The sequence below is a fragment of the Dendrobates tinctorius genome, unplaced genomic scaffold (genome assembly GCF_039654945.1).
Source record: "Dendrobates tinctorius isolate UK_male_01 unplaced genomic scaffold, ASM3965494v1 ptg000177l, whole genome shotgun sequence".
Taxonomy (NCBI): domain Eukaryota; kingdom Metazoa; phylum Chordata; class Amphibia; order Anura; family Dendrobatidae; genus Dendrobates; species Dendrobates tinctorius.
Window position 1 is genome coordinate 19,293,375 of NW_027361844.1, and position 26,650 is coordinate 19,320,024.

The window sequence follows — 26,650 nt, forward strand, 5'->3', positions numbered from 1 at the left end:
TTATCATGCTCGTGTGCTAACCGAGTGTCTTCGGCGTGCTCTATTAATATGCTCGAGTCTCCGTGGCGGCATGTCCTGTGCTGTTCGGCTGTTAAACAGGCAATCACTGCATTTTTTGCAGCTGTCTAACAGCCGCGAGACATGCAGCCGCAATATATCCATAAAACTCAAATGCAAAAGTGATGATCTGTATAGGATTCTATTTTTTTTGTACACTCATAGATTTGAATTGGCAAATATTATTCAAAAATGCAGAAGAGAATAGTGTGAGTTGCTCAGTCCTTTAGCCCCCGGTCTTGATGATTGACATGTTTCTCCTGGGTATGCACATAGGAAGAGACCTGTTAATCACCAAGCATGGTGACTAGTCTAGTCTCTGCCTATGTTTCCCGGTCAAATCTCCAAACTATATTTTGGAGCATATATATACCGTATATGGTTGTAATCGTGCAGCCAGGCTCTGAGTCATGCTTCCTGCGGTTTGGGCAACATAAATCAGCAGAAAGGTTCCTTTTAAAGGGGATATCCTGGACTATGTTTTTATTTTTTTTACTATTGCTCTAAAATCTAATAGGCAGGTATTTACAGTGGGTATGGAAAGTATTCAGACCCCTTTAAATTTTTCACTCTTTGTCTCATTGCAGCCATTTGGTAAATTCAAAAAAGTTCATTTTTTTCTCATTAATGTACACTCTGCACCCCATCTTGACTGAAAAAAACAGAAATGTAGAAATGTTTGCAAATTTATTAAGAAAGAAAAATTGAAATATCACATGGTCCTAAGTATTCAAACTCTTTGCTCAGTACTGAGTAGAAGCACCCTTTTGAGCTAGTACAGCCATGAGTCTTCTTGGAAATGATGCAACAAGTTTCTCACACCTGGATTTGGGGATCCTCTGCCATTCTTCCTTGCAGATCCTCTCCAGTTCCATCAGGTTGGATGGTGAACATTAGTAGACAGCCATTTTCAGGTCTCTCCAGAGATGCTCAATTGGGTTTAGGTCAGGGCTCTGGCTGGGCCAGTCAAGAATGGTCACAGAGTTGTTCTGAAGCCACTCCTTTGCTATTTTAGCTATGTGCTTAGGGTCATTGTCTTGTTGGAAGGTGAACCTTCGACCAAATCTGAGGTCCAGAGCACTCTGGATGAGGTTTTCATCTAGGATATCTCTGTACTTGGTTGTATTCATGTTTCCTTCAATTGCAACTAGTTGTCCTGTCCCTGCAGGTGAAAAACACCCTCATAGCATGATGCTGCCACCACGTTTCACTGTTGGGATTGTATTGGGCAGGTGATGAGCAGTGCCTGGTTTTCTCCACACATACCGCTTAGAATTATCACCAAAAAGTTCTATCTTCATCTCATCAGACCAGAGAATCTTATTTCTCATAGTCTGGGAATCATTCATGTGTTTTTTAGCAAACTCTATGTGGGCATTCATATGTCTTGCACTGAGCAGAGGCTTCCTTCAGATCACTGTGCCATAAATGGCCGACTGGTGGAGGGGTGCAGTGATAGTTGACTTTGTGGAACTTTCTCCCATCTCCCTACTTCATCTGTGGAGCTCAGCTACAGTGATTTTGGGGTCCTTCTTTACCTCTCTCACCAAGACTCTTCTCCCACGATTGCTCAGTTTGGCTGGACGGCCAGTTCTAGGAAGACTTCTGGTGGTCCCAAACTTCTTCTATTTAAGGATTATGGAGGCCACTGTGCTCTTAGGAACTTTGAGTACTGCAGAAATTCTTTTGTAACCTTGGACAGATCTGTGCCTTGCCACAATTCTGTCTCTGAGTTCCTTGGCCAGTTCCTTTGACCTCATGATTCTCATTTAGTGTGACATGCACTGTGAGCTGTGAGGTCTTATATAGACAGGTGTGTGCCTTTACAAATCATGTCCTATCAGTTTAATTAAACACAGCTGGACTCCAACGAAGGAGTAGAACCATCTCAAGGAGGATCACAAGGAAATGGACAGCAGGTGACTTAAATATGAGTGTCTGAGGAAAGGGTCTGAATACTTATGACCATGTGATATTTCTGTTTTTCTTTTTTAATAAATTAGCAAAAATGTCTACATTTCTGTTTTTTTCAGTCAAGATGGGGTGCAGAGTGTACATTAATAAGAAAAAAATGAACTTTTTTTTAATTTACCAAACAGCTGCAATGAAACAAAGAGTGAAAAATTTAAATGGGTCCGAATACTTTCCGTACCCACTGTATAATAATTTTATTGATATTGCGCCAATATATTTTGCAACATTTTACAATTAAGAGGGGAAATGTACAAACAATAAAGATCTAAGAGTAGTGCATAGTTCAACAGTTACCGGAGGGGGTGAGGGCCCTGTTCGCAAGCTTGCAATCTGTAAGGAAATAGGTAGAACATGCTTGTCGTGTATGGTCCAGCCATCATAATAAATGATTATGATATAAAGTGTAATGATACAAAAATTACATCGGCCAGGATCTGTGTAAGGAGTCAGGACAGTTACCAATTGTTATTGGATGCATGGAGAATGTGTAGACAGATGAATTGGAGGGACCAAATTATGAGGAAACAGGCAAAAGATACATCAGTGAGGTGAAAAGTCTGTCTAAATAGATGTGTTTTTAAAGCATACTTAAAAATGTGGGAGCTAGGTATTAATTGGATCGTGCATGGTAGTTCAGCATGAAAAAAGACTTGGAAATAGAGGTGGGAGGTTTGGATTATAGTGAATGTTAGTCTAAGATCATTTGCGGAATGGAGAGCACAGGTAGAGTGATAGACAGAGATTAAGGAGGAGATACAGTGTGGTGCAGAACTGTGGAGAGCTTTGTGGGTGAGAGAGATACGTTTGTATTGTACTCTGTGTGCGAATGGACAACCAGTGCAGTGACTGGCACGAGGTGGAGGCTCCAGTGTAGAGCCTGGACAGAAATATGACTCATGACTGTCGCATTCCTAATGGATTGGAGAGGTGAAAGTTTGATTTGAGGGAAATCGATCAGTAGAGAGTTGCAGTAATCCAGACGACAATGAATAAGAGTGACAGGAAGAGTTCCTACCTGTCTGTCCGGTTGGCAAAACAGCAGCGTCTCTTCTGCTCTGTTGACAGGTAATGACTGTCGACATCATGCTGTTTAACACTCAGCTCCCCACTGCATAACTGCGAGGAATCAGCTGCCAATCAGCATGACGTCAACAGTCAAGCCCCATCAAAAGAGCAGCCCGGAAGAGGAAGAGCTTCTCTTTTAACATTGAGCAACTGAATTGCTGGCAGGAGCGGTCAATAAATGCTCTGTGCCAGCAAAAGGTACAACAGATAGGCAGTTAACAACTACCTGCCTATTAGGTTATAGGCTTAAAGTAAAACAAATAGTCCTAGATAAAACCTACAAAATATGAGAAAATACATTGAAGCTATGCAGTACACAAACAGCATGATTATCTGGATTTACTCATTAATCCATATCATCATCTTGTTTAATTATGTCAAATACCGTGAAGAATTCTGATTATTGTAATTATTCTGCTCTAGTAGGAATGTATCATTAGAACAATGCATCCAAACTGCAGGGTGGGACAACACCTTGTGGCACTTTAGGTAAGGAGTCGTGCATGCCGGGAACCTCACCAAGGGTGGCTTCTATTATTTCTCTCTACGGGTTGTCCTGAGGGAAGAGTAGGCTGTCAGTGGGTAGTATCGCCCTGATAATAACACACCTCCCAGCACTGAGGAGTAACAAGGTAATTCCAGCAGGAGGTACACAATGTCAGTGTATTATACTTCAGTTAGGAACATGTTTGACAAGTCCAATGCTTCCAACTGCAGTAAATCATTAACAACTGATGGCAGCTTAACACTGATCCAGATTGTAGTAGGTTAAATAAGCCCTGAGAAATCCAGGGAAGCTGTAAAACTGTCGATGTTCTTGAAGCAATAGCCTGGGTGAACCTATACTAATATATTAGGGATTTGTAAGGCTGATTGCAGCTTAGGATTCATTGCTTGTTTCATACAGCAAAATTTAGGATGTGTCCCCACAGCTTTGCTTCTTAATATTATTAACTCCCAAGTGTTTGATTTTTCTAAACTACATGGTTTAGTCATAAAATAAAAATTATTTTATTGTGTTTGTAAACTTTTATGCTGAATTAAGTTGTGCTGTGTGAATGGTCACTAGTATACAGATCTGTTGTTTTTTGGGCTAAAAAATATCCCAAAAGAAGAGACATGAGACCACCAGCTTTGAAGAAAATAAAACATTTATTTTATTTTTTTTTATACTTTTTTTTATATTTTTCCAAAGCTGGTCATCTTGCACCACTCAGCTTGAGATATCACAGACAATAAAATAGGTCACATCTGTTAAAAACAATAAATGCTTCCTGTCTGGTTGCTATAGCTATATCCCTGGATATTTATATATTTTTGTGAGTGCAGACTAAATTGCGGCGTATATTAAATATAATTGTGTACTATATATTACGTGTGATGTTCAGTAAATGCATACATGTTGTTTTCTTACAAAAACAAGAATCTAATGTAGTGATATTTATGCTTTTGCCTTGACAACCACATGAGAACATCCATTACTTATACATTAAAAAAAGGAAACACTTAAACAACACAATGTAACTCCTAGTCATTCACACTTCTTTGAAAACAGCCTATCCAGTTATGAAGCAACACTGTGAATCAGTTTCTCCTGCAGTTGTGGAAATGGAACAAATAACAGGTAGAAATTATAAGCAACTAGCAAGACAACCTATATAAAAGAGTGGTTCTGCAGGGGTCACCACAGACCATTTCTCTTTTCTTATCCTTTTTGACTGTTTTTTAGTCACTTTTGCATTTTGTCATTGCTCTCACCCATAGAGGTACCATAGCAAGAGGCAGTGTCTACAACCCACAGAAGTTGCTCAGGTAGTGCAGCTCAACCAGGATGGCACATCAATGCGAGCTGTGGCAACAAGGGAAGCTGTGTCTGTCAGGACAGTGTCCAGAGCATGGAGCAGATACCAGGAGACAAGACAGTACACCAGGGGATGTGGAGGCGGCCATAGGAGGGCAGCAAACCAGCAGCAAGACTGCTACCTCAAGGAGGAACAGGAGGAGCAGTGCCTGAGTCTTGCAAAATGACCTCCAGCAGGCTACTAACACTCCATGTGGGTGTTATGAGGGAAGGGCAATGGACATTTGCCAGAGAACACCAAAACTGGCAGATTTGACATTGGCGCAATGTGCTCTTCACGGATGAGAGCAGGATCACACTGAGCACATGACAGCACAGCCCTTCATGTGCTAGCCAGAGGTAACCTGACTGCCATTAGGTACCGGATGAGATCATCAGACCCCTTGTGAGAAGATATGCAGGTGCAGTAGGCCCTGGGTTCCTTCTGATGCATGACAATGCTAGGCCTCATGTGGCTGAAGTGTGTCAGCAGTTCTAGCATGATGAATGCATTGATGCTATGGACTGGACTGCCCGATGTCCAGACCTGAATCCACTCAAGCACACCTGGGACATAATGTCTTGTACCATCCACCAACTCCACGTTGCACCACATATTGTCCAGAAGTTGAATGAGGTTTTAATTCAGATCCACAAGGAGATCCCTCAGTAGAACATCCTCCGCCTCATCAGGAGCATGTCAGGCATTGTACCTAGGTCAAACAGGCACATGGAGGCCACACACACACTGCCAAGCATCATTTTCTTGTCTTGAGACAATTCCACTGAAGTTGGATCAGCCTATAATTTTCCACTTTGATTTTGAGTATAATTCCAAATCCAGACCTCCATGGGATATTAATTTTGATTTACACCAATCATTTTTATGTTTTATTGTTTTCAACTTATTCCACTATGTAATGAAAAAAGATTTAAAACTGGAATATTTCATTCAGTGATATCTAGTATGTGGTATTTTAGTGTTACCATTACTTTTTTGAGCAGTCTATAATGCTGGCTACAACCACATAGCTGAATGGCAGCACACAATGGCAGAGGTGGACTGAAAATTAAAGAGGTTGTCTCCATATCAAAAATGGATAAAGGCGCAAAATGCTTTTAAAAGCAAACAACATTGCAATTTTAATCTTATTACAAATACTTTTCAGTTAGACTTCTCCTAAACATATTGACTGCAGCAAGATGTCTGATAGCTTCTCATTGGAAACAAACCTCCCGCTCGTCTATATTTGACTTATACACCAGAGGAAAGACATCAGAAATTTTGATTATCGCACCTCTCTGAATGATGAAACGGTTGAGAGATTCAACCTCATTTAGTCTCTGTGGGACACCTTCTGGGGATTTCTGAATATTTAGGAACTTAAGGGCCTTTTACACATAGCGATATCGCTAAAGTGTCACCGATTTTGTGACGCAACAGCGATATCACTAGCGATCTCGATTTGTGTGACACGTACCTGCGACCGACCCCCCTGCTGGATATCGCTGATCGCGCTCGAATGTCCTGGGCAATTTTTTCATCGTTGGCATCCCGCTGGCGCCGACTAGCGACGCATGGATGCAGGCAGGAGTCGTCATCATCGCTGCGGTGTGACAGGTAAGAGAGAACACCGACGGATCGCTTATTGCTGCTACGTCGCTGGTGAGATCTGCCTGTTTGGCAGCTCACTAGCGACCATTTAGCGATGCACCGGCGATCCTGACCAGGTCGTATCGTTGTCGGGATCGCTGGTGCATCGCTAAATGTAACGGGATCCTTATTCAATAGGTCATAATTTCCTTACACTCTTCAACTCCTAATACCTTTACTTATCCCCTTTCCCTTCTGTCTATTTGTATGTCCCATATCTACCCCCCCTTTGTTTTTTAGTGTGATATATATATATATCTCTTTTAAGTAAAGCCTGATACTATTGGGAAGGTGGGAGGGGGACATTAATTGTGTGCTCTGGAGCTAATGACTAATTTCCAGTGACAAATGCCATGGAAAAGGACAACAGCGCTGAGAAATGAACTGATTTAATCTTGGAGAGCAGTGGTCAGCAGTGAGCCATTACTGGATATCCATCTCATTAGTTATTTCTTCTATAGTTCACTGGTTCTGCAGCACTCGGATCTAGTTGCTGTATAAGAGGGATTTAGACATGTGTACTTAGGGTGTTTTTAAATCTTTTTTTTGTAATCTTTGAAAAAAAAAGCTGCAAAAAAACTCATGTGTGAACCCAATTTGACCAATTTCTCTACCCATGATAGAACGGATTGGATGATTAGCTCTGGGACACACTAGTTCTGTGATTCACGGGCTATGGGGCATTCAAGAAGTTACAGTATGTATTAATGCTCTACAGAGCTGCAACATATGGCCAAAGTGTATTATAGGATGTTAAAGTGGTTTTTCAGACTCTTAATATTCTTTATCTATTCTTGAGTATTTGACTAGGGGGAAAAAGCCAGAATTGGACAACCAAATATTAATGACCTCAGCTAGGGGCTCAACATCATTATTAAAGATCCAGAGAACCTCTTTACCTGTGTTTACCTTAGAACAAAAGGACTACAAGTTAATGGTTGCCCTATTTGTATTCAGTCTTTTAAGATTGTATTCTGTTATTTATTCTTTCTCTTGGTCTGATAGGTAGACTTCTAAAGGTAATAACCACATATAGCATTACATTGCCTATCTCTGTGGTCTCCTACCACATCAGAAACTTTATATTACACTGACCACTATAGAATATTTATCATCCTACTATATTGCAAATGTAGCTATTCTGCCTAGTAAGGGATAGGATGGGACAGAATCCCCCTTGTGATGTGACAGGCAATATTAGTGAACAGTCTTTAAAGGAAATCTGTTACCAGCATTTTACTATGTCATCAGAGAGCAGTGTAATGCAGGGAAAGAGACCCTGATTCCAGAGATGTATCACTTACTTTACTGGGTGCAGCAGTTGTGACACAATCAGAGTTCTCAGATGCAGCATGCAGCAGAGCTCAAAAAAACTAAGCCTGCCCACACCATAGCTCTCTATGTACATTGTCTATTGACAGTGAGCTGCTTATTACAGGAATGGGTGTGGTCAGACAACTTGGCAGTAGGCAGCTAGTCCCAGCAATGATAATGACCTGGTGATAAAAGCTTCATTGTAAGTAAACTACAGCACACAGCCTAATAAGTGACACATCGATTACTTTAGCATTTTAACCCCTACCTCATGATGTCCTCAGATTACATAGCAAAACCTGATGACTAATTTCCTCTAATGCATGGATGATTTTTCTCATGTTGCACTCCCCACATATCTCTATTGTCTGTGCTTTTCAGATTTTTACACACAGAATTGGACTACAGACAAGACACTCAATTGCCTCCAAATAACATTTTCCTACATGTTAAGTTACCTCAATATACAAGAAAAGTTTATTTTCAAGAATTCTTGGAATAACTATTCAAATAATTAGAATAGGTTCCCAAGAGTAAACAAACAGGCTGAAAAATGAAAAGAAATAAAAAAATTTACTTTACTCACCTGTTAAATTATATGCTGCTCTAGCGATCACTATCTTGCCTTTGTTTATGTATGCAAGCAACACTGATGTACTGTTATTATAAGCATAAGCACTGCAGCCAGTGACAGGCGGTAGTGGTCACTGTCATCACTGCTTGCACATAAAACAGCCGGAAAAGCAAGAAAATTCTGTAGGTTTTCACTGGTATTTGAATCTTATTATATGTCTGCTAGTCAGTAGCTTTTTTTTTTTATTTTTAAGATCATGTTTATACAATGCATTTACAATGTACGGTATTTTTTTGTAAAAGAAAAAAAATCGAGAATATTGCGGCGTATTGCGGAACCTAAATATTCCCTTTATGTGATATCACAGTAATATTAATAAAAACAATAATTGGGGTGAACACCCATCACCTCTGGCTAATATTCTATGCTTACATCTGATTAGCACAACCAGATATTCATACAAAGTAACAGGACTTAAGGTATCACCTTCTGCACAACTCCTTTCAGAGATCCTCAGTACATGCCCAGTTAGGATGACTTGAGGACTTCACGTAAGATAAATGGTTCTTTAAAAAAAAAAAAACTACCATGATAAATCCTTTGTGTTTTAATTGCTGCTAAAGACGATGCATAACGAAAATGTAATTCTCTTTAAAAAAAAAACACAAAGGTGACAGGTCTCCTCTGAAAGGAACATCTTGCTGAATGGAAAATAGGACATTTCTGTAAGAGGCTTTACTTGATGTAAAATGATAACCGCTCAGTCACCCTTTTGCTAGCCCTCGTAATTATCATATATTGTATTTCCCAGGCAGTGGCATAGTAGCCTGATTCACAGTTGTGAACACTATCATTATCGTCCAACTTTAAGGAGAAAGTATCAAGGGCCTAAATTCTGTTCACTCTGAAATAAATTCTCTGAGAAGTTTGGCTCTGACTTTTCGGTTGAATTACAAGGTCTCCTGCTGATGAGTTGTCAGCTGTCACCTGGCTCCTTGGAATAAGGCAATGAGGAGATGGTGTCTGAAGGTCCATCTGGTAAACAGTTCCCAAAAAGTTACAGAATATTCACATGTACAGTAAGACAAGCAAGTGTTTAATAAATGCAACTAATGACAATGAGGTGTAAAGCGGAGGAGCATAAATGTTCCTACCTCGAAAACACAAACTGAGCAATTTCCATGAGCTGAAATCTCAGGGCACGGTGCTCTTTAATCAATGTGACACTTCTGCCTCTTTAGTAATATTACGTGGCTTTTAGCACCCTAGTAGTGTTGGCGTTTCTCCACTTCACAACTAATGTGCAGTTGTCAAAATCTAACATTTTCAAGTTCCCCTGAATTGCATTGAAATCTCTGTTTCAAGGTGAAATCAAAGGCAGGAAAAGTCAAGTTCCAGCAATGCTCATAATATAACTTGATGTTCTTACCTGTGCATGGAGTCCATGATTTCAGACCGATGGTTCCACTGAAGACAACCGAAAGAAAGACCAGCAGCAAGGTAGACATCAGTGGAGTTTTTCAAACTTGGGGTCCATGTACAATTTTCACAAATCTCCGTCACTGGCTAAGCCAACACTCTAATATCGAGCTAGGACTTGAGTCTTCATGGCCCATCAAAATTCATACATTCCTTAGTTAAATGGACTTGATCATGATTTGGTACTACCACTGTACACGCACAGTATGAAATAATCCTATCATTGTGAACAAGCATCAAGCAGCAGGGACTATACCTGGAAATAGAGAACCATTCCTGACCTCAGTTTGATGCTCAGAAAGTCTTTAAATGGTCTAGAGCCGACACACTGTAAATGTAAAGTGTAGGTGTTGCAGTCACAGCTGTTTGATCAGGATACAACAGGTGAGCCTCTGCGTCTGAGGGATGAGCAGGTGAGTTTCCAAGCACAAGCTAAATATCCAGACATTTAAATGAGTTCCCAGTCATTTTCTCCTCTCTAGGATCTTTTCATCTTTTGCCCAGCCCTCCCCAGGTGAAGGAATTTCCCACTGTAAATGACTCTGCCCTTACAAAGAATATGTTACCAACAAAGGCGGAGAAAGGTAAAAGCAGTGCACCTGAGTGTGTGCTTACTGCACGGGTCTCGGGAACATGAATGGAATGTATGTTCGCCTTTCCCAACGACGGCACAGGATCATAGTGATGCAGTGCTAGGGGACAGCAGTGCGGAGCAGAAAAGTAGTGGGGTTTTCTTTGCAGTGATCTTAGTGTTGGTTTATATTGTCAAGTGTAATCAGAATATATATATTAACGTAAGTAAATGATTGGGATATTTTTGGTCCTTATTGTAAATCACACCGTCTAAGGATAAAAAGTTTATTTCCAAGGCTTCTTCTTTTTCTTTTTTTCTTTTTTATTTTTATATAGCGCTAACATATTCCGCAGCACTTTACAGGCATGGCATAGTTAACCTGTGGATCATCACACTGCAGAGGTGACCACCTTTAGACAGTCTGCATTATAAACTTTAAAGGGAACCTGTCAACCCCCCATGGCATTTTTAAGTAAAAGAGCCACCTTCAGCAGAAGGCTGCACTCTGTGAAGGTGGCTCTTCTGTTTCCGATCCCAAGAAACGCCGAAATATTGACTTTTATAACTTGCTCCCCATACCTGTATTGAGTCCCATAGGTATGGTCTGTCCCCCTGTATCATCCTCCTCCCAGCCATCCATCATCCCCCTGTAGCGTCTGTGCGCCACCTCCTCCTGTGTTGCTGTTGGTGTTAGATGCCGGTGGGCGCCTGCACTGTGCCAACAGTTCTCAGGCATGCGCAGTGTGCGCTGCCCGTGAACTGACATCAGGCTATCGCCCCTGCGTGTTACGGAGACCTCAGCCCCGTAGTGTGAATACATCATAACACACAAGAGGTGGTGAGTTCTTCTACAATGGAAGTCTTCAAACAGAGGCTGGACAGACATGAGATGGTTTAGAAATCCTGTGCTGCTTTGAGCAGGGAGTTGGACATGATGACCCTGGAAGTCCCTTCCAACTCTAATATTCTATGATTCTATGGTGAGTTCTCTTTCAATGGAAGTCTTGAAGCAGAGGCTGGACAGACAAATGTCTGAGATGCTTTAGTGAATCCTGCATTGAGCAGGGGGTTGAACACGATGACCCAGGAGGTCCCTTCCAACTCTAGCATTCTATGGTTCTATAATTTATCAGAATATATCTTCCTCATAAATAATAGGACACGAATTTAAAATCATCTAGAAAGACCAAGTGTAAATTGATATTTTGGGTGCAAATGTGAAAATTATTACCCATTCGTCGATATCACCATGCTGGTGAGCATCACCCTCTATCTTCTATATACTTTTTCCATTGTATACTGTTACACTTTGTGCATTCTGTTTTAATACAATACAGCTATGATCATTGGTTTATTGCTGAATTATGTATTGTTTATATGATCATTATCTCAATTACCACTTTGAAGCAATATTGTGGAGTAGGTCAGAAGGATCCTGGGTTTCCAACAGTCCAGAAACTCTAGGACAGCCCGTAAAAATAGGGCACTTTTTTTTGCCTTCTCCGTAAAAAAAAGTTTGTGATTTTTTTAAGGCTGAAGAAACTTCTACAGATTGCTTTGACTGTAATTCTCATCATTTTACAGTGTCTAGTGTATGCCGCTGATGTCTTCATATCAGATTTATGGGCTGTAGACATGGATCACTCATTTATTATGGTTTTCCAATGTGTCCAAAAAAAATATTGCTTGTCTGTGATCTTTTCATAAGCTGTACAAAAAAAAGTCAAGTTGGCAACGCTGGTAGGATCATCTCCGGGTACTCAGAATGCTTCTTGGTTAAAAATGCTGAAGAATTTTGTTTATAAGTTTTATTATTCTTTCTGGTGATTAATATCGGGATCCAAGAAGTATCATTTCTCCTTTTCGGAAAGTGACATATTGGTGGTTAAAATAAGCTAGTTGGCTAAAGAGTTAATGTTGTATCAATGAGCGCAGGTTATATCCCAGCTGCAGCAGAGATGAAAAGCTTGGATATGTTTGTTGACCCACTGAGCCATGAAGTCCTACACTAGTAGCTTAAGAAATGCCGACATTTCCATTGCTATCCGACCACGCACTTCTCAAGTCAAACATTAACAGCTTAGTTATGAGATTTAGATTTACCCATAGATGTATGAAGCGATTTCACGTTGGGTGAAGGAAATAGATCACAAACTATAATAATTAATATTATGTTTGTTAAAAAAAAGTAATCATGGAAAATGAGCACTTAAGGGGTTTTGTAATCATAAAACATGCACTGAAAAGCACAGTGGTTACTTATTCCAACAATTAAATTATTAAGATTTGTAGATTACTACTTGGGTTGGTTAAAGAAGTTGCACAGGATTAGATAAACAAGGTCAGCTTTCTTTCTGTATGTGGCATTGTGGTCCCTCTTATTTCTATGGAGCTGAGCTGCAAGAACGCAGCAGAAATATAGCACTGAATAGAAAAAGCTTTGTAAATGCTATAAGACTTAGGCTATGTGCACACAACTTCTTTATTCTGAAAGCATAGCTGTTGAGGATTTCTTATGTGAAGCTGTTAAAAAAAATGGCGTGGAGTCGTTTTCTTGAATTGGATTAGCTGGCTGTTCTGCAGTCGTTTTATGCAATGGTTCCACCAATTGTGTGTATCTCCTTTCTTATTGGGGGCAGGGCTGGTCTCTGCTTTTCCTGCTTACCGGATTATCTCTTTATAATTTGCACTGACAGTCCGCTCTCTTGTAGGCTCGTCACTTCTCATTATAGCTGAAGCTGGCAAGGGAGCGCACTGTCATTGTGCATTAAAAAGGATATAGCACAGTGACAAGATCCTACTGCATTGGTAAGCATTGCATACTCAGTAGAACAAAAACTAGCCCAGCCCCTGAAACAGACATCACTGATGACGCTTCACTTCAGGGTGGGATCAGAGATTGTGGCAGTGATTCGCAGCCTCTCACCCCTGATGACAGCTCTTTTGAGTATCTTAGCATGCACTAGGGATTCTCAAACGACACATCATCAAATAGGAAGTTGGTAAAATAAAACAAAGCAGTTATATAGCATAGTAAGTAGTGATGGGCAAGCACTAAAATGATCGGTCGCTCGTTGCTCAGGTCGAGCAAATTGGATAGCTCGGGTGCTTGACCCGAACAGCGAGCCCAATGTAAGTCTATGGGATACTCGAGCATTTTTCCGGTGGTCCCCCCCGGAGGTCTGCAGAGGGACTAGAAATTTCAGAAATCGATGGGAACAGTGCTCAAATGGCATGGGAATAGCATGAGGAAGACCCCTGGAAGCATTTCTGACTCCCAGGTCACTGCTGTGAACAATGTTGTCAGAGTCTTACGCCACTTTTACAGACTCACAATAAAACATACAAAAACAAAAACAAAATGGATTTTCCTGGGAAATATATTAAGGAACATTCTTTCCAGGGTAATGACTTGTCAAAAACATAGTGTTTGCTTATGCAGTGAATGCAAGGGCTGCCAAAAGTTTGGACGCACCCCAATACCCCTTTGAAGAGATGTACAGGAGCGCCTCATGAAAAAGTGTTCCCATTATTAGGAAGTGGGTCTCCCATAGTGTTTGCCTATGCAGTGAATGCAAGGCCTGCCAAAAATTTGGAGGCACTCCAATGCCCCTTGGAAGAGACGTGTAGGAGGGCCTCATAAAAAAATGTTAGAAAGGAGCGGGTCTCCTATACTTGTAATGCCCATGCACTAAGTGTTTGGCTGACAAATATTTACCCCTGGGGCGTATACTTGAACACACTGTCTATCAAATTGTTTTTATGGGCATCATAAACACCCTTTAAAAAAATTATGTGGGTGTTGCATCACAGACCACAGTCACACTGTTGATATGGTGGTGGAGGATGAGGATGAGGAGAAGGAGGCTGACAACAGCAAATAGCCAAAATCAGGAAGCATATACCCATGTGTGGGTGTGAAGAGGTGCATGGGAATAGACCTGGATTTCAGTTTATGTTACGCTGCTATCATTCGGTGGTGTTGAGAAGTCTGTCCCAATCCAGTCCTTGTTCGTTTTTATAAGAATCAGCCTGTCAGAATTTACAGTTGACAGGCGGGTGCGCTTATCAGTTATAATTCCACTAGCAGCATTAAAATCCCACTCTGACAAAACACTAGCGTCAGAGCAAGCCAGGACCTCCAAGGTGTAGAAAGCCAATTCATACCACGCGTCCAGCTTGGATACCCAATAATATAAGACACAGAGGAATCATGGAGGACGTTGGTACGGTCAGCAAGGTACTCCCTCAGCATCTTCTCAAACTTTGCACTCCTTGTGAGAGTACCCCCTGCGCCTCAAGGCCTGTGTGATGGGAGGGTCTGAGAAAACTCTCCCAGAACTTTGCCAGTGTTCCCCAGCCTCTGCTGGATTGGAGTTGTGTCTCTCTCGCCTGTACTCCTTGGTTGTCCAATGAACTGTGACCTCTGCTGCCAGCGTTTTCAGATGGGAATTTTTTTAATCATTACGCAACAAGGGCCCTCTGGTACTGCCCCATTATAGTAGACCAGTCGGCCTCGGGAACAAGAGATAGAAAGTTCTCCTTGTAGCATGGGTCTAGAAGTGTCACCAACCAGTAATGACTGTCACCTAAAATTTTGAGAATGTGAGGGTCACGGGAAAGGCAGTGTGGCGCCCCTGAGGGTTCAGTCGCCACAGAGGTACTGCACCTCCTCCTGAGGTGTGGTACCCCATCATCCAGGTAAGGTGGAGACACCTGACCACACTCCAACACCTGCACCCTACACCACAAAATAGTGTAGCAAAGCACCTTCGGCGGCTCCCTGCTTGGAGTGTAGCATAGCACCCCTTGGTGGCACCCTGCTTGGAACACGAAACGTGCTGGGAGGTGGGTGGAGTTTAGTTCACATAAAAGAGCGGGAAGAGTTGAGTCAGTCAGTCAGTGAGTGAGGATGTAGAAGGACAGAGAGTGAGAAAGAGAAGATCCCCGGGAGAGGGATGGAAGAAGGAAGTGCTGCAGCAGGCCACAGTGATCTGGGTCTGCTGGCACAGGAAAGAGACAGAGAAAGGAAGCTTGATTCTCCATTGGGAAGAAGGATTAGCACGGAACGTAAGGAGAATAAGAGAACAAGGACCAGGGTTAGAGAAGAACCCATTTCAAGTTCTAAGCGCAAGGCCGGGGTCCGGTCCTCGAGGTTGTACGGATACTAATGGTCCTGCAGCAGACACCAGAGGAATAGAAGTAGTGACCACTTTATTCCCACACAAGACTTGGGGGCACAACAGCAACATATTAGTGAGCCGGGACTTGGTAGCAAGGAGTCCCCGAAGCAGGCTACAGCTGTCTGCCGTACAAGTAAAGTTCATAGGAACATCTGACAGGAGGAACTCCAGTGTAACTCAGTACTAGGAGTACTTCATTCAAAGGCGCTATAAGAGGAGACGTTCAGAAAAGGCACATATGTTGGCGGAGTGTTGGAAAGGAGTACTTCATCTTGCCTGGAAGTTGGCGGAGCTCCTGACCCGGAGGACACGGCATGGATGCGGGCACCTGTACCTGCAACAGACTGTAAGTAAAGCTTTGGAACTACATGCCCTGGTGTCCTCCACTTATTCCTGCGCCAACCTGCCCAGCACGGCTACATCCCTTGCGCCTGACACTACACCATCTAAGTGTTACTTCATCTACACTGCCCTGGGACTACAGCCCTGCCTGTGGAGGGCTATAACATCACTGCTGCACCACACCATCTGTCCCAGAGGATCTGTCTGCAGCGCAGGCTTACATCTCTATTGCCGAACACCACAGGTGGCGTCACAAATCACTCATCATCAGCACACTGAACATTCCCCTTTTACAATGGGCGCCCAGGGCCACGGGCCGGGTCCCAGCTGCCGTGACATCTCCCATTGAAGCTCATCGGGCCTGGTACCGAGTATCCCACTGCCCTGGGAGGGCGACCCAACTTGGCGTCACGAACAGGATGACGAAGCCCGGTGCCACCGGGTTCTGTGTGCCTACGATTTATTGGACTTGAAAGTTTGTGGAAATGTGCAAAAGACCCAATTTGATGGACTGTAAAATGAATGCTAAAAATGGCCACCAGCGCGGTGAAGAAGGGCGTTTTAATATGGGTGGTCCTAAGAAAAGAGCGCAAACTGTCCTGGGCCTCCCCTGTCTGAACTTATGCGACAGCAACGTGGCCCACCCCCCGAGGGGTTCGTATACTGGCCTGGTATGGAGGAGTAGGAAAAAGACGCCGCCCTCAGAAGGAGGATGAGATTGCCCGGCTGACTCATGAACTGTGGCTGAAGCAGGAGGCGCTCTGGAGGAAGAAGTGGCAGCCGGCCCTGGAGGGGCCTACAGCCGCGGTACCTCAGTCACCGGTACCCGCCACTGCTGCACTGGATCTCCCCCAGGCAAACCCTGTAGAGCTTGCAGCTGCTGCCATACCACCGGTAGTGTCTGTCACCACTGCCCCGCTGTCACCATCACTGGGAGAGGACTGCCAGGAGGAGTTGTCCAAAGGCCCGGGAGCTGAAGAGGAAGAAGCTGCTCTCCCGCCTGGACCTGACGCGGCCGCGCAGGTCCCACCGGAGACCCCTGCGGACCCAGAGCCGCCATCTGCTCCACCACCGCCAGCATCCGGACCGGCTACCCCTGTGGATACCCCTGCAGCGGCCCACTGTCTCAGGCCTGCACCAGAACCGCAACACCGCCAGGAGGCACCAGGTATGGCCGTCACCCCTGAAACCAGGGAAGCCACTGGGTGCCCGCCGGCCACAGCAGACAGGTAGTGCTAGACTTGGTCTGGGACCAGGATACTAGTTCATGGGGGGAGACACCTGAACCCCTAACAGTGTTGTCGCGGTCCGCGGTGGGCAGGGGCCGGTCCCGGGAAGAGGAGTCCTATTGCCAGCAGACCCTCCGCCAACTGGCAGCGGAGCAGAGAGAGAACAGAGGAGACTGGCTGTGCTAGGCCCAGATCTGGACCGGAAGGAAAAGGTCCATGCAGGTCACTATGGTCCCCGGGACTCGGCTGGATGGGGACAGGTCCTCAATGTGAACCACGAGCGGGGGTTTGGGTTCATTGCAGACCCCAAGAGGATCAGTGACCTGTTCTTCAGCAGGCGAGATGTGGAGTCACACCTGAGGAAGGGACACCCTGCTATAGACCTGCAACTGGGGGAACATGTAACCTTTACCCGGCATGAGGGACTGCGTGGATGGTACGCGCTGAACATGCGCCGCATTCCTGAAGACTGTATTGCGGCCTATAAGAAGGAACATGCTTATGTTCCCCCAGCAGGAGTGACACCCACTGTAATGATTACTAGAGTTGAGCGAAACGGGTCGAAAAATTTCAAAAGTCGCCGACTTTTGGCAAAGTCGGGTTTCATGAAACGAAACTCGACCCTAGGATGAGGTCGGCCACGAGGTCGGCGACTTACGCGCCAAAGTCGCGTTTCAAAAGTTTGTTTTGCTCTCTTTTTCAGCCAATCAGGATCCACGGACACTGTGGGCAACGTGATGACATAGGCAGGGGTCACCACCATCTTTCAGAAGGGCATGCAAGTGATTGACTTGCTTTGGTGGGCGTCACAGGGGGTATAAAAGGGCGTGCACGCCGACCGCCATCTTACTTCTGCCGATCTCAGTATAGGGAGAGGTTGCTGCTGATTCTGTAGGGAGAGCATTAGGCAGGGAAGAAGACAAAAAAACTGCTTCTGCTGCTAGCGATTTGGCCTGCACAACACACCAGTTACTGTGTGTGCAGTGCAAGGGGAGGCTATATAGTGGTGTATCAGTGGTGTTGGTTGTTGGGCTGCCTTCTAAGGCTTCCTGACATTCCTGCATTGCTGTTTACCCACTGCTCCGCAAACTGCTTTTTTAAAAGCAATCCCAATTTTTTTTTTTTGTCCTGCTGAGAAGAAAAAAAAACTGCTTCTACTGCTAGCGATTTGGCCTGCACAACACACCAGTCACTGTGTGTGCAGTGCAAGGGGAGGCTATATTGTGGTGTATCAGTGGTGTTGGTTGTTGGGCTGCCTTTTAAGGCTTCCTGACAGGCTGGCATTGCTGTTTACCCACTGCTCTGCAAACTGCTTTTTTAAAAGCAATCCAATCTCCCTTATCCTCTAGTCACTTTTGTCACAGCTGTGCCATCGAGCCTGTGACATAGCGCTCAGATATCAGTGGCCCTCACAAAATCCAAAAGTGTCCAGTGTCCACAAGTGTCTGCAGAAATTCAAAATCTCCCTTATCCTCTCGTCACTTTGGTCACAGCTGTGCCATCGAGCCTGTCACATAGCGCTCAGATATTCATTGGGCCTCACACAATCCAAAAGTGTCCAGTGTCCACAAGTGTGTGCAGAAATTCAAAATCTCCCTTATCCTCTAGTCACTTTGGTCACAGCTGTGCCATCGAGCCTGTCACATAGCGCTCAGATATTCATTGGGCCTCACACAATCCAAAAGTGTCCAGTGTCCACAAGTGTGTGCAGAAATTCAAAATCTCCCTTATCCTCTAGTCACTTTGGTCACAGCTGTGCCATCGAGCCTGTCACATAGCGCTCAGATATTCATTGGGTCTCACACAATCCAAAAGTGTCCAGTGTCCACAAGTGTGTGCAGAAATTCAAAATCTCCCTTATCCTCTCGTCACTTTTGTCACAGCTGTGCCATCGAGCCTGTGACATAGCGCTCAGATATCAGTGGGCCTCACACAATCCAAAAGTGTCCAGTGTCCACAAGTGTCTGCAGAAATTCAAAATCTCCCTTATCCTCTAGTCACTTTGGTCACAGCTGTGCCATCGAGCCTGTCACATAGCGCTCAGATATTCATTGGGCCTCACACAATCCAAAAGTGTCCAGTGTCCACAAGTGTGTGCAGAAATTCAAAATCTCCCTTATCCTCTAGTCACTTTGGTCACAGCTGTGCCATCGAGCCTGTCACATAGCGCTCAGATATTCATTGGGCCTCACACAATCCAAAAGTGTCCAGTGTCCACAAGTGTGTGCAGAAATTCAAAATCTCCCTTATCCTCTAGTCACTTTGGTCACAGCTGTGCCATCGAGCCTGTCACATAGCGCTCAGATATTCATTGGGTCTCAAACAATCCAAAAGTGTCCAGTGTCCACAAGTGTGTGCAGAAATTCAAAATCTCCCTTATCCTTGCGTCACTTTTGTCACAGCTGTGCCATCGAGCCTGTGACATAGCGCTCAGATATCAGTGGCCCTCACACAATCCAAAAGTGTCCAGTGTCCACAAGTGTCTGCAGAAATTCAAAATCTCCCTTATCCTCTCGTCATTTTTGTCACAGCTGTGCCATCGAGCCTGTGACATAGCGCTCAGATATCAGTGGGCCTCACACAATCCAAAAGTGTCCAGTGTCCACAAGTGTCTGCAGAAATTCAAAATCTCCCTTATCCTCTCGTCACTTTTGTCACAGCTGTGCCATCGAGCCTGTGACATAGCGCTCAGATATCAGTGGCCCTCACACAATCCAAAAGTGTCCAGTGTCCACAAGTGTCTGCAGAAATTCAAAATCTCCCTTATCCTCTCGTCACTTTTGTCACAGCTGTGCCATCGAGCCTGTGACATAGCACTCAGATATCAGTGGGCCTCACACAATCCAAAAGTGTCCAGTGTCCACAAGTGTCTGCAGAAATTCAAAATCTCCCCTGTCCTATAGACACCTTGTACCTTGTTTTACATTACTATATAGTTTGTTGGATTTTGTCTACATTTCTACCAAAAATGAGGAAGGCTGGTAGAAGAGGCCGTTGAATTGGGCGGGGGTTGGCAGCTGGTAATGATGGTGTTGGTGGTGGATCTGATGGTAGTGGCAAGAGCAAAATAGGACCGAATGCAGGAGGTGTTGAGCCTGCGTCATCGTCTGGCTACATAAGGCCTCGAACGCTTAGTTTTCTAGGAGTTGGCAAACCGCTTTTAAAGCCAGAGCATCAGGAAAAAGTTTTGTCTTACATTGCTGACTCAGCCTCCAGCTCTATCGCCTCCTCTTCTTCAGTTGTAAAAAGTAAAAGCACTGAGTCGTCATTGGAGGCTCATGTTCGTGAACCACACCTTTCCTTGTGTCCTTCACCCCAACCAAGATTGAAGGATGACGCAGGCCATACTACTGATTACTCCATGGAGCTGTTTTCACATACCATGCCTGGATTATCAAGTCAAATGGTGAATTACCCAGGCCAAGATGAATCTGACATGGAGTGCACTGATGCACAGCCGCTGATGGATGATTCTGCTGGTACATTCACTCAGAGCACTACATTGTCCTCGCAGTGTACAGAGCCAGATTCTGACCCTGATGAGACTCAGGTGCCCCTTCCCGCACACTATACCACCATACACGGTGACACAGAGGAAGGTGCACATGACATAGAAGAGGAGGTGATGGATGACCCAGTTGTTGACCCAGATTGGCATCCATTGGGGGAAGAGGGTGCTGCTTCCAATAGCTCAGATGAGGAGCATCCACAGCAGACATCGACATCGCAACAGCTGTTATCTGGCAGGCCCGGAGCACTCCAAAGACAGGTTCCAAACATCAAAAGAGTTGCTGGACAGCTTGTCCAGAGGGTCAAAAGATCACAGCGTGCTAGGCCGCAAAATGTCTGCCAAAGTAGGAAGAGTGCAGTGTGGCACTTTTTTGACCAAAATCCTCATGATCAGGCCAAGGTTATCTGTAAGAAGTGCGCAAAGACCTTTAGCCGAGGGAAAAATCTGAAAAATTTGAATACCAGTTGCATGCTTAGACATTTAACCAGCATGCACTTGCAAGCGTGGACACAACACCAAACCTCAAGTGCCACATGTGCAACTGATCACAACGAAGGTAGTCAGCAACGCTACATTGTTTCCCCCACTGTAAGCCCACCGGTTAGCACAGCAGCAAATGTTGAGGTGTCGTTGCAAGGCCACAGCAGTCAGGGAATCCCACTGTTATATCAACGAAAGACTGATTCTAGGCCATCAGAAAGAACACCAACTCCATCACCATCATCAACCCTCTCTCAGTCCGCCCTGTCCACCGCTACTTCCACCATATGCAGCTCTCAAGTCCAGCTCACCCTCCCAGACACTATGAGTAGGTCAAGAAAGCACTCAGTCTCTCATCCGCGTACACTGGGTTTGAACGCCCACATTGCCAAACTAATCTCGTTTGAGATGATGCCCTTTCGGTTGGTGGAAAGCACAGCTTTCCGCGAACTCATGGCCTATGCAGTACCACGCTATGACCTACCCAGTCGCCACTTCTTCTCTCGCAAAGCCATCCCAGCCCTCCACCATCATGTGAAAGACCGCATTGTCCATGCACTCAAGCAGTCAGTGAGCGGAAAGGTGCACCTCACAACTGATGCATGGTCCAGTCGGCATGGCCAGGGCCGTTACGTGTCCATCACTGCGCACTGGGTTAATGTGGTGGATGCAGGGTCCACAGGGGACAGCGGTGGTGGGACAGTGCTGCCTAGCCCACGGTATAGGAAACAGTTGGCTGTAGGCGTTCGACCCTCCTCCTTCTCCAGAAGCGAAAGCTCTTCCACAGAGCGCAGTCGTACGAGCACTCCATCTGCAGCTGCCACTGTTGCACACGATGTGTCCCCCTATCGAGCAGCTAGTGGAAAGCGTCAGCAGGCTGTGTTGCAGATGATGTGTTTGGGCAACAGACACACCGCCGAGGTGCTGGCCGAGTACTTGAAGCGACAAACTGAGTCATGGCTGGGCAGTGTACATCTTGAGGCAGGCAAGGTAGTTAGTGATAACGGCCGTAATTTTGTGGCAGCCATAGCCCTTTCAAAACTCAGCCATATACCTTGCTTGGCTCACACCTTGAACCTGGTGGTGCAGTGCTTCCTCAAAAATTATCCGGAGTTAACAGCCCTGCTCCAGAAGGTGCGAAGACTGTGCGCGCACATCCGCCGGTCGCCTGTACACTCCGTTCGTATGCAGAAGCTGCAGCGATTGCTCCACCTTCCCAACCACCGCCTCATTATCGACATTGCAACAAGGTGGAACTCCACCCTGCACATGGTGAAGTGGCTGTGCGAGCAGAGGCAGGCCATAATGCATTTGTGGGAGGATACACGGCCAGGCACTTTGAGAGCAGACATGGAGTTGACAGGTGTGCAGTGGTCGAAGCTGAAAGACCTCTGTAAAGTCCTTCAGTGTTTTGAGGAATGCACACGGCTGGTAAGCGCAGACGACGCCATCCTAAGCATGAGCATCCCACTTATGCGTCTGCTCATGCAAACTTTGACGCACCTTAAGGAGCAGGCGTCTGCAGCCAATGTTGATGAGGAGGAAGAGGAGGAGGGAATCCTTGATGACATTCAGCCATTGTCTGCTCAGGGACCTCTCCTGGACGAGGTGGAGGAAGAAGAGGAGGAGGAGGAGGATGATGGGGATGATTACTTAGGGGAGGAGGATGCATCTCGTGGGGCAAGTGAAAATGTTGGCGTGGCAAGGTCTGGTACAGGGTTTGTGCGTGACTGGAGGGATGTGGATTTGCCAGAAAGTGCTCCTCCAACCAGCACTCGCAGTGCATCATTGACACCGGGAACATTGGCCCACATGTCAGATTATGCCTTGCAGATCCTAAAAAGGGACCCACGCATTGCCAAAATGATGAACGATGACGACTACTGGTTGGCCAGCATCCTGGATCCACGCTATAAAGGCAAATTACAAAACATCATGCCACAGGAGAACCTTGACCTAATATTGGCTAATAAACAAGCAACTCTGGTAAATCGGTTGCTTGAGGCATTCCCAGCACACAGCAGCGGTGATGGTTCTCACACGAGCCGTACGGGCCGGGGGCAGCTTGGCAGAGGTGTTCGTGGTGCACACAGCAGAAGTGGCGTTGGAGACAGGGGTTTCATGACAATGTTGTGGACTGATTTTTCAAGTACCGCTCACACAACTGGTAATACTGCATCGATGGAAAGTGACAGGAGACAGCAGTTGTCAACTATGGTTACAAACTACTTTTCCTCCCATATCGATGTTCTCCCACACAGGTCATTCCCCTTTGACTATTGGGCCGCTAAACTGGACACCTGGCCTGAATTGGCACAATATGCCTTACAGGAGCTCGCTTGCCCAGCTGCAAGTGTGCTATCGGAAAGAGTCTTCAGTGCAGCTGGATCAATCCTGACAGAAAAAAGGACCCGTCTGTCAACCCAAAATGTGGATGATCTAACCTTCATTAAAATGAACCACGCATGGGTTTCCAAGGATTTTGTCCCACCTTCCCCTGATGACACATAGGGTGACAGAAAAATGGCTTGCTTTGGTCCACCTCTTCCTGGGACTTGACCTATTTCACCTTTTGCATCAGCTGAATGTCCAACATCAACATATGCCACTTTCTAAAACTCCCTAACTGTGCTGCCTCCCCCCCCATGGCCGGGGTCACCACCTAGCGCACGACACCGTGCGAGTGCCGTTGCCCTGGACAGGTGGGTAGGCCGACTCTTGGGCGCGGGCACTGGCACAGGGTCCTTCATAGTGCAATCAAGTGTCTCTGACGGTGGTGGTGCACACCCGCCGTCAGACACACCGCCGTACTATGAGGGGCCCAGTGCCAGTACCGACGCCCACGAGTGGGCCCCCCTTGCTTGGGCAGGGCCCCAGCATTTGCAATCTTTACCTCTCCCTGCTCCTCCGCTGTGTAGTCTGGGCCGTCAAATCCATACTGTGCCTGACACCGTCTGAGCTTGCCTCCTGATGTATAGACATATATTTTGAATGTGTACGCTATCCATACATGTTATCTGGGGATACGGTACCCTTTCTAACCTTTGTGCAATCAAGTGCAATCCATACTGGGCCTAACACCGTCTGAGCCTGCCTCCTGATGTATAGACATATATTTTGAATGTGTACGCTATCCATACATGTTATCCGGGGAAACAGTACCCTTTCTAACCTTTGTGCAATCACGTGCAATCCATACTGGGCCTAACACCGTCTGAGCCTGCCTCCTGATGTATAGACATATATTTTGAATGTGTACGCTATCCATACATGTTATCTGGGGATACGGTACCCTTTCTAACCTTTGTGCAATCACTTGCAAGCCATACTGGGCCTTACACCGTCTGAGCCTGCCTCCTGATGTATAGACATATATTTTGAATGTGTACGCTATCCATACATGTTATCCGGGGATACGGTACCCTTTCTAACCTTTGTGCAATCACGTGCAATCCATACTGGGCCTAACACCGTCTGAGCCTGCCTCCTGATGTATAGACATATATTTTGAATGTGTACGCTATCCATACATGTTATCTGGGGATACGGTACCCTTTCTCACCTTTGTGCAATCACGTGTAATCCATACTGGGCGTGAGAACGGCTGGCGAGCTGTTAAGCAAGCTACAGCACCTGTGGTTTGCACACGTAAGTTTTTCATTTTTTCAGGAATGACGGTTAGGCCTAATTCCGGAACTGAGGTTGACCTGCACTTACTGGGAAATCATTGTTCGCGGGTAATAATTGTAATCAGTGATCCCCATCACTAACGTTGTTCAGCGGGTTATCTGCACCTGTAAGCGACAAACGCTGGCCTTTTCAGTGTAGCGCACATGCAGCCACAGACATGTAAGGGCATGACACACCAGTTATTGGCCAATCTCATGTGCCAGAGCCTCACGTGTCCCTCTAGTAAGCCGGACTCGGACCGCGGGGCATGACGGAGTCTCGTTCGTTAACGGAATTAAGCTTGCAATGTGTGCATCTGTTCTGTAGCTGGCATGGTTGAGGTTTCCCAGGTGGAGTCGAATTTAACCGTAGGCTCCACTCCTGGTGGTGCCCTTCTGGACATTCCTTTAAGGTTCAGCTTTGCAACCATACTGCCCACGTAAAACAAACACTTTGCCTTCATGAACGCTGTTTGGAGGGTCATGACTCGTGGGAATAACGCCGCCCAATCAGTTAACCTGCTAGAGAGATCCTTCGTTGCTCCCAAGCATGACATCACACTCCCTAGGAAGAAGGTAATGCCACTGTGGCGACCGTACTCCTGGGGGCGACACAAGTGCACTGATGCCCAGCCACTGCTCGATGAATCTGCTGGTACATTGACCCAGACCACTACATTCCCCTCGCACGCTACACGACCTGAATCTGACCCTGATGAAACTCAGGTTACCCTTCCCATATACAGTTCCATCTTACACGGTGACAAAGAGGAAGCTGCAGATGAAAGTGCAGGTTCGGCCCACCCGCCATCAGACACACCACCGTACTATCAGGGGCCCTGTGCCAGTGCCGTCGCCAATGAGTGGGCCCCCCCTGCTTGCTCAGGATCACAGCACTTGCAAAGTTGAAATACTGTGCAGTGAGATGGAAGATGGGGACGACGAGGAGTCCAGACAAGTACAGGGATTCCCTAGCGAGGAGACTTATTTGATTGTTTTCAATGTTGGGACAGCAATTTTTGGGGAGCACTATACTCTGGAGAATGATAGATGGGGCCCACCATACACTGGAACATTCCAAAGGTGGACATCAGACACTGGAGCAGCATTTACAGGGCCCATTATACACTAGAGCATTAGAAATGGGGCCCATTATGTTTGGAGCATTATTTGGGCCCATAAGACAGTGGAGCTTCATCCATGGGGACCAACATATACTGTAGCATTATGTGGAGCTCATCATATACTGTTTCAAACATTATATGGGACCAATGATTTTGTATGGAGAAATAGATGGGCCTCGTCATGAGATGTAAAAAGTGAGGTATTTTTCATTGTACTATACCGCTATTTCTCTGCCGTATCGGAGCATGATGAGTTGTGGTATTATGTGTTAAAGGGGCGCTCTTTCGCCCAGGGCACATGAAAATCTGCAGCCAGCCCTCCCCTCCACAACTTTAGCCAAATAACCCCCATTTTTCAGTGCATAACTTGTATTATGAAGTTAATTAAGGTTGACAAGCTTAAGTAAGAAGAATTGATGCTTTTGGCGTTCAAATGGGCACTGTAGGTGTGTTTCCTGTCCTCCTCTCACTGCCGACTTTTATTCCCCATTGACTTACATTGGGTTTCGTGTTTCGGGACGACCCAGGCTTTTCCCTATAATCGGACGATCTTGCTCGACCCGACTTTTGGAAAAGTCGGGT

General features: G+C 45.4%; 1 protein-coding gene across 1 annotated transcript in view; it reads right to left on the reverse strand.

The window, feature by feature from the left end:
* TSPEAR (thrombospondin type laminin G domain and EAR repeats) overlaps nt 1–10,031 on the reverse strand; it is a 248,864-nt gene extending 238,833 nt beyond the window's left edge. Inside the window, exon 1 of the mRNA XM_073551427.1 lies at nt 9,908–10,031. Coding sequence (XP_073407528.1) covers nt 9,908–9,986 — 79 coding nt within the window. The 5' untranslated portion in view covers nt 9,987–10,031. The remainder of the gene's footprint in view (nt 1–9,907) is intronic.
* Between the last annotated feature and the right edge of the window lie 16,619 nt (nt 10,032–26,650).